The sequence below is a fragment of the Tachypleus tridentatus genome, chromosome 1 (genome assembly GCF_004210375.1).
Source record: "Tachypleus tridentatus isolate NWPU-2018 chromosome 1, ASM421037v1, whole genome shotgun sequence".
NCBI lineage: Eukaryota > Metazoa > Arthropoda > Merostomata > Xiphosura > Limulidae > Tachypleus > Tachypleus tridentatus.
In genome coordinates this window covers 55,499,730-55,508,735 of record NC_134825.1, presented here as the reverse complement: position 1 = coordinate 55,508,735, position 9,006 = coordinate 55,499,730, and the positions used below count along the sequence as shown (strand labels likewise).

Below are 9,006 nucleotides of genomic sequence, written 5' to 3'. Positions count from 1 at the left end.
ACTGATCACTCCACACCCAGTGTAAGGTGGGATGAGTATTTGTAAGATGACTGGTAAAAGATATGAGAAACACTTTATGTCCACTCAGAATAAGTTTCGCTTACATGTTGTCCAACATTTGGCATTAGTTTAGCTCCGAAACAAATTTTGATATAGTTTGACCCCCTTGGGTCCGTTTGGATCAAAAGCACATTTTCGTAAAATTTGGTGTTTTTTGTTACATATTCGAGAAATCTGTTTCTTCATTCAGTATTTTATTAGTTTTAACTGTGAGATGTCAACCAGAGAAGAAGTGGTTCTATATTATCGAAATATACGTCAACGATAACAATTTTTGTATCTAAATATGATAACATAATATAAGTAAATTTCATATTTTGTAATAATAAATAACATATTATATACTTATGGTTCTAAGTCTTTCTTACAGTTTATCTGCACAATTATTTGAGAAGCCAGTATGCTAACTTTTCAACATCTAAATCATAACTTCAACATTATGATCATTAAATATATGCAGGGTCAGTAGGGATCCCAGGTGTACTGAAAGATGGATATTTTAACATGTACTGATGAAGGTTAAAGCTCATCAGGTATTTCAGAATTGTGAAATAACTGCAGTAGTACATAAAGGTATAAAGGCTGTAATTCCAAAAAAATAAGTAAGTCTGATTTTGAAAGAATTTTAACATATAATACCCATGATAAATTTGTCAAAAGTTGGTAAAAGTAAGCAGCCTACGCTATAGCAAATCCAAATGTTATATTCAAAAGCATATTGAATTAACTCTATTGAACGTATTTATTATTATAATTTTGTCACTGTATACACTAATGGCAAAAAAAAAAAAATAGAAAATAAGAGTGTCGAATTACAAGAAAAATTACAAACCAGGTACAATGACTTGTACAAAATATTTATATATATATGACTTTTAGGAAACAGATTGTCTGTTAAAACTGTATTAACCAACAAGTCTATATTATTTTATATGAATCGTGCTATACACAGAAATAATAAACAGCTATTATATGAGAAAGCCAGAATTACTAATGTAACAATAATATTCTATATTATTAATATAAGGATAATATTCTATGTTTTATCAAATCGTCCCTCAAAATCTTATCTTCTCGCAAACACATTTTATTTTTGAAACAGCTAGTTTGTTATTTTTTTACAAGTTCGTCACTTATTTTTTGTATTTTTGTTAAAATCTTAATTATTTTCATTTCCTAAGAGTTGTAATGTTTGTTTGTTTTTGAATTTCGCACAAAGCTACTCGAGAGCTATCTGCGCTAGCCGTCCCTAATTTAGCAGTGTAAGATTAGAGGTAAGACAGCTAGTCATCACCGCCCACAGCCAACTCTTGGGCTACTCTTTTACCAACGAATAGTGGGATTGACCGTCACATTATAACGCCCCCACGGCTGAAAGGGCGAGCATGTTTGGCGCGACGGGGATATGAACCCGCGACCCTCAGATTTGGAGTCGCACGCCATGTCGGGCCAAGAATTATAATGTAAAGAACAGATTTTGCGTTTAGGAAGAACTACTAACGTATATTATTTGTGTTAAGGAAGAACTACTAACGTACATCATTTGTGTTAAGGAAGAACTACTAACGTACATCATTTGTGTTAAGGAAGAACTACTAACGTACATCATTTGTGTTAAGGAAGAATTACTAACGTACATCATTTGTGTTAAGGAAGAACTACTAACGTACATCATTTGTGTTAAGGAAGAATTACTAACGTACATCATTTGTGTTAAGGAAGAACTACTAACGTACATCATTTGTGTTAAGGAAGAATTACTAACGTACATCATTTGTGTTAAGGAAGAACTACTAACGTACATCATTTGTGTTAAGGAAGAATTACTAGCAAGCAACTTTTACACAAAGGAAGAAATAAAAGCATAAAGATTTTCATTAAGGAAGAAAGACAATGATATTTTATGTTATAACCACATTTGATCAAATTAAAACTACAACCTTTACGCTAACTTACAAACAACCTTTAACAAACCAGAAACATAAATTGTTTTAGATAATATCTTAGTTTTAAAAGTGTATTTTGAAAATGTTGCAGTTCGGAAACTTCCCCTTTTTACCAACATACACAGTAGGTTGTGTCTATAACAACACATTAATTAACATAAGTTTGTTTTATAAACGTTGTATAGATTATAGAGATAATCGTTTACATAGAATTTTTCAAGGACACAAAATTTTTACTTAACATCGTAACAACATTAGAGATATATTTTACTTTAAAACTGTTTGTGCGTACAAACTATGTACGTGTCTGTAAAGTACTACATATGAATGACAGTTGAAGATATAGTTTACCAACGAACGTGCTTTAACTTCTGTAGACTTTGTCACTTTGGTGTAAGAATAGATGTAATGATAACAGCTGTACTAAAGATATATCTCTCGTGTAGGTGTACGTAACTTGGCAATCATTGCAATTTATATGCGTTTTTGAAACGAAACTTCAAACTATGGTTGAGTATACGGTTAAAAGAACAGCCGCACAGATTTTCACACTAATATTATGCTATGTTACAGACTCTCAAATCTCCTTTACAAATTTTCTAGTAACTGGTTGCATTTAAAACTTAATTTAAACATCGCGCAGGGTATTTCTGATATATGTGTTCTGGAATAGCGTAATGGTTGTAGGGCGCTCGACTCCAAAACTGAAGGTCGATGGATCAGAAGACTTGTTTGTTTGTTTGTTTGTTTGTCTTGGAATTTCGCACAAAGCTACTCGAGGGCTATCTGTGCTAGCCGTCCCTAATTTAGCAGTGTAAGACTAGAGGGAAGGCAGCTAGTCATCACCACCCACCGCCAACTCTTGGGCTACTTTTTTTACCAACGAATAGTGGGATTGACCGTCACATTATAACGTCCCCACGGCTGAAAGGGCGAGCATGTTTGGCGCGACCGGGATGCGAACCCGCGACCCTCACATTACGAGTCGCACGCCTTAACACGCTTGGCCATGCCGGGCCATAGGATCAGAAGACATCGTTGAATATGCTCACTATTTCAGCCATTGGAGCGTTGCAGTGCTACGCTCAATGCTTACTTCTTATTGGTAAAGAATAGTCCTACAGTTGATGAAAGATTAACTAGCTGCTTTCACACTAGTCTATCACTTCAAAATTAAACATATCATAGAAATGTCACAAGAAGCTTTATGCGAAAATTTAACAAATCAATCAATCAATCTCTGAAATAAAGTAAATCTTAATTAGAACAAATAATTAATTTAAGAAATATTATTACCGTAAAAGCATATATAATGCTGGTTATATTGTTAAGCGAAAACTTGCAAAATATTTTATTTACATTGTATTCATCCCAGGGATCCAACCCCAAATGCTAAACTCTTAAGCTTGCCTCTCAACCACAACGATAGAGGAACATAAAACTTATTTTATATCTTATCTTATGTACTTTTACAGAACAATAGGCTTTTAATAAGCTAAAAACTTGCATCTCAAACCTATTAAGAACAACTGAAACACGTAGAAATTTATCAGATTTTATGCTATACGTAGCTCCCGTTACAGAGTTCGTTTATCTTCTAAACGTTGACACTTGCTTAAGAGAAAATCTAGTAGTGAAACAATCAACCTCACAACATAACGTAAGATTAAAAAACTTAGGTTACTGAAACATTAAAAACAAATTCAAATTTATATCCCTGACATTTCACATGCTATGTAAATAAAGAAACAACCTTATTCGTACGTATGAATGTGTGTTTTTTGAAAAATTTTGTTGAATGTTGGAAATAATGCAGTCGCTGCTCACGGAATCTTCATGACTAAACGTTGCAGACATGCGCTTCATTTACAGTTCATATCATAGAATTTCTAAAACCCAATTTACACACGTCACTAATTTTCAAACGAGTCATTTTCTAGATGTAAAGGGGAAGCACAAACACATAATTTAGATCAAGATATTAAGTGCATTCTTCACATTAGAACATTTACTTTGAGTCATTATATAAATAGGCATTCATTCAAGTATAAATAGTGTTTTTTTTTATTAAATCATTAATTTACTTAAGAAAAACTTTCGTAGTGATTTACTGTGTTTAAAGCTCCAGAAGTAAGCTCCAACAAATATCAAGTTCTTAAGAATTCATGTTTTTATTTTGTTTTTATAAGGTATTTTACAACTTAACATCAACATATTACAGGCGTCGAGTTATTTTGTCAGATATCAAACTTAAGCCTAACTTCAATGAAAGATTTACTGATGACACCATTCCCATATTTCAGTTACAATCATGATTTTTGATAAAGTTATCTCTTTTGTTTTATTCGTCATGTTTTCATACTAGAATATAATAATATAAAACTAATTTTATTTATTATGAAATACATTGACATAGCAACTGTTAATATAACTTCTCAGAACAATGTGAGAAATGGCTGAAAAAATGAAGATCATTTGTTTAAAATTGTCAGTACGTCTTTAAGAAAAATTATATCAAGTTATATATACGTATATAGCATACCAATTCTGCTAGTTTTGGTCGCGTTTCGTGTAAAAGTGCTTAACATAACTGTAGTCAAATGAAAAATTTCACATTTATAGTAAGCAGTCATGGAGGACAAATCATACTTAAAATATTTACAGTAGTTAATAGGATAATTAAAAATGTTTAGAAATAAACAATCACAGTTTGATCACATGGAACAAACATCTCAGAATTTTAAAACGAATATTCAAGAGAAATATTAGTTTATTTTAATACATATTCGTGTAATTGTATACAGAACATAATCGGTGCATATGTCTATTCTCACATAATTGCATATATACATAAAATAACCAGGTATGGCGTATACATTCCTAGTTTGAAAATCATTGAGTCTTAGTAAAATGTTGAAGATTTTATTATTTTCTAAAAACAACACGAAAAACGTAACATTTTCTCAGTTTGTATTTTAAAAATCAGAATGTAATATTAATATTAAAAGTAACACACTGTATTTTATTTCTACTTGTCTATGCTTTATGTACCTAAGTGTTGTTTCAGAAACAGGGAAGTTATATGTTTAGAAGATAGATAAATGGTATGTTAAAACCTGTTGCAGTCGTAATAACCAGAGTTTGCTATCCTAACTTGATGATTTGTACCGCCAGTGAATCCAACTTGACAGCTCGGGTTACTAGAGGATTCGGTGGTCAACAGTCGTTGTGGTTCCAACACTTCTCGGATAGAGGGAATCCCGTTAACTGCACAGAAGGCATCAACGGGTAACGCTTGACTGACGGAGACGATAGGATCTGATGAAGAGTTCCAAGAGTTGGAGACCGACAAAGACTGACTAGTCGACGGATAGGGATTCTGGTCTGGCAATAGGGCAAATAAGCTGTTGCTAGTACTGATACAATGACCCGTAGTTGATCCTGTAAGATTGCAAAGTCCACCTGTGTTGTTTAGGTTTTCTAGTACTGAACACAAGCTAGTATTGTCCGATTGATACATACACGGTGATGCAGTACAACTGTAGCCCATTGTCTGTGGTGGGCTGTTACAGGCAGAAAAATCGCTTACCATACCACAAGAATACATGGTTTTGCGACCGAAAGCCTTAATTAAGCCTCCATTTTGAGCTACTGAGTTCATTATATCAGTAGATGTGTCCACAGAGGAATAGGCGCGCACGGGAGGGGACTGCTCTCTGTGTGACATGAAGGTGTTCAGTGAATGGTTGCGAGCGCACATAGCATCCAAGGTATCGTCCGACAGGACGTTTCCGAGTGACGTCGAACTAATTACGAAACTGTTCAGTTTTGTCTTAAACTTGTAATCTTTATGTTGCATACAAGATGGAAAACTGAAGTCTTTCAGCGGCTCGGATTTTGACATATTTTTAAACATTTTTTTATCGCTGGTTGGAGAGCCGGAGTCCCCTGGTGAATTAGTTTCCGCACGAGACGCCTTGACCACTATATTCTTATCTTCACTGGACGAGTTATTATTGCTAGAGTTCATATGGCAATTTCTTTCGAAAGCAAGATCGGTCTGGTGTGATTGAGATTTCTTTAACTCTTTCTTTTGTTCTCTGGTTTTGAACACTGAATTTTCCTCCTTTGTTCCACCTTTCTCAGGTTTAAGTTGGTCTTCTAGAGTCTTCTTGGAATCTTCATCGCCTTGTTTTCCTCGAAACGATTCCTTCTTCTTAAACCTACGACGTCTACGGAGATAACTTCCATTGTCAAACATATTAGAACTGTCCGGATCTAATGTCCAGTAGCTCCCCTTCCCTGGCTTATTGTCATCACGAGGAACTTTCAGAAAACATTCGTTTAAACTTAAGTTATGCCTAATGCTGTTTTGCCAACCTTGTTTGTTTTCACGGTAAAATGGAAACCGTTCCATTATAAACTGGTAAATACCATTCAACGTTATTTTCTTTTCAGGAGTATTTTGTATTGCCATAGCAATGAGAGCGATGTAAGAATAAGGTGGTTTGACCATTTCTTTTGCGGGGGGGAACAGCGATGGGTGTTGTGAGAAGGAAGAATTGTAGGGCGATTTGTATCCTGAATGACGTATCACTGAATCTGAATACTGGTCAGGCAAAATGTGTTGCTGGTTCGTGTAATTAGGGACAACTCCACTGTTTGTATAATTAGGAACAACGCCACTGCTTGTGTAATTAGGCACAACTCCATTATTTGAATGCATCATAGAACTCACTGCCATAGTCGGGTATCTGTTATAACGGTGGTAATTCTGTTGTTCTCCATACAGAGGATGCATCGTTAATAAAACCAGTTTTTAACAAAGCAGTCGTGAGATTCTGGTTTTAATATCTGTAAGCAATAACTCACTTTTATTTTTCTGCCACGTTTTCACGTGTTCTCATGCAGTTTGCCGGTGGGATTACGTGTTTATGATGCTTTCTATGCCTCGTGCATTTAACACGTGAGAGAACTCCAAACTACTTGTACAAGAACGATTGAAGAATTGTGACCTTAATTCACTGGTGAATATTACACTGACACTGGCCGACACTTGGTCGTCGGTTTACTGGGAAGTTGATGAACACATTTCTCGGCCACAGCGAACAGTCCGACGCGGCTTTGAAGTCGGTCGGCTGCAGCGTCATCTTGTCAGCCGGCGATTGTTGATATTGTTGGGCTTGAACCTTGCGGTACTACGTCTCTCCTCCTCTTTCCACCCCTCGCCTGTTAGGCAGCCAATGATTGCAGAGTTCACTGTTTGAACGTGTAGAATAACATAGTGTATTTTATGGTAGCTCTCCACAGGCAGCAACATTTCTGAATTTACTAGGAAGTGAAAGTTAAGCTAAATAAGCCTAACCAGCATAGTTGAACACTAAGGAACTATAGATAATGAGAATGAACTAACCCATAAAATCGTAACAAGTTTTCCATCAGACTTGATAAGTTGAATTATTCAGAATTGTATTACTGGTTGCAAAATATTGATCGTAGAAACGAAGGTGGCGACATACTTTATACAAATATATATTATTTAAACTTTTATCTTTTCAGAATCAAGTTTTAAAGCTTCAAAGCTGAGAGATATGTCAGTTCCAGACTAGAAATGATAATGTTATATACATCGCTGGTTTTCCAGAAAATTACAAGACTCGACCCTTTAACAGAATGTAAAATATCGACAATTAAGTTTGGTATTTTTTTATATACGTAAATTTTTTAAAACAGCTTTTGATGAAGCAAGCTACATATGGCTAATAAGATAGGTATTTTTAACATAGAAGACTAGGACTATAAATCTAACTATTTATTAATAGTAAACGTTTTGGCATATAAATTAAACTATTAAATATTTGTATTCTTCTCCTATTAATAGGGCCTGTAATGCCCAAGTGTGTAAAGCACGACCCTCAGATTACGAGTCGAGTGCTGGAAGGGCGTTATAATGTGACGGTCAACCGCACTGTTCGTTGATAAAAGAGTTGCCCAAGAGTTGGTGGTGTGTGGTGCTGACTAGATGCCTTCCCTTTAGTCTTACACCACTAAATTATGGACACCTAGCGTAGATAGCCCTCCTGTAGCTTTGCGAGAAATTCGAAAATAAAACCTACTAAATAGAGAAATGTCACATTAATGCAGTTTTTCGTTATTATAAAGAGTTTAACATAGATAAGGTTTATCAGCATTCGTAATTTTCTCCACTCAGTAGAAAAATGTGATTTGAAGACTTCAAATGCTATATTCATAAAATGTTATGTTTGATAAAGATCCAACCCTTACTATATTTATATTAATACCTCATTTAAACTATTCCTACAGTTTTTATTATTATTGTATTTTTCAGATACATGCACACGTTTCTGCAGAGTTCATACCTTAAAGAAGGTTTATCAGTACGCATTTGGTTTTAATGACAAACTTAATTTTCGCTTTTTTATTTCACGTGTCAAGCTTCAATGACGTTTTCCGTCAAATCAGAGATACGCTTTTAATATATGGAACTTACAGCTAAGTTACTGCTCCTTCGAATGTTTTGTTAAGGTTACGACACCCAATTAGAACTCAAATACAAAACGAATACAGCTCTCTCAGAAACGTTATGTGCACTTCTTTTTAAGAATTTTCAGATCAAAGGATAAACTAATGCATAAAGATAATAGCTTACTTCTTTATCAAAATATATATCAAAGGTGAGAAAATGTCTATTTAATAAAGGTGACAAACAAAAGTTTCTTTCTTAATGCATGCAGGTTGATAAAATATTCATAGATATGACAGCTGAAAAAAAATAACTTCTTGATATAACAGACGTCTGGAAATTATGTTATATATCTGAAGAGCAAGTAAACAATTTTGTTAACGTGACATCCGTTCAAAGTACTATTTATATAGTTGTTACTCAGTTGTATTCATTCAACTAAATTTCTGAAAAAAGAGTATTAGAAACAATAACAACGACACTTTGTACTGAAACCTGAATTCGTCATTAAGTGCT

General features: G+C 34.3%; 1 protein-coding gene across 1 annotated transcript; it reads right to left on the bottom strand.

Moving 5' to 3' along the window:
* Positions 1-4,156: 4,156 nt before the first annotated feature.
* On the bottom strand, positions 4,157-7,271 carry LOC143249242 (uncharacterized). The gene has a single exon (XM_076498746.1). The coding sequence runs from the start codon at positions 6,805-6,807 to the stop codon at positions 5,116-5,118; it is 1,692 nt and encodes a 563-aa protein (XP_076354861.1). The 5' UTR covers positions 6,808-7,271; the 3' UTR covers positions 4,157-5,115.
* Between the last annotated feature and the right edge of the window lie 1,735 nt (positions 7,272-9,006).

Excerpts from the sequence above, each read along its gene's own strand:
- LOC143249242 (XM_076498746.1), bottom strand. The coding sequence starts at position 6,807 with ATGCATCCTCTGTATGGAGAACAACAGAATTACCACCGTTATAACAGA.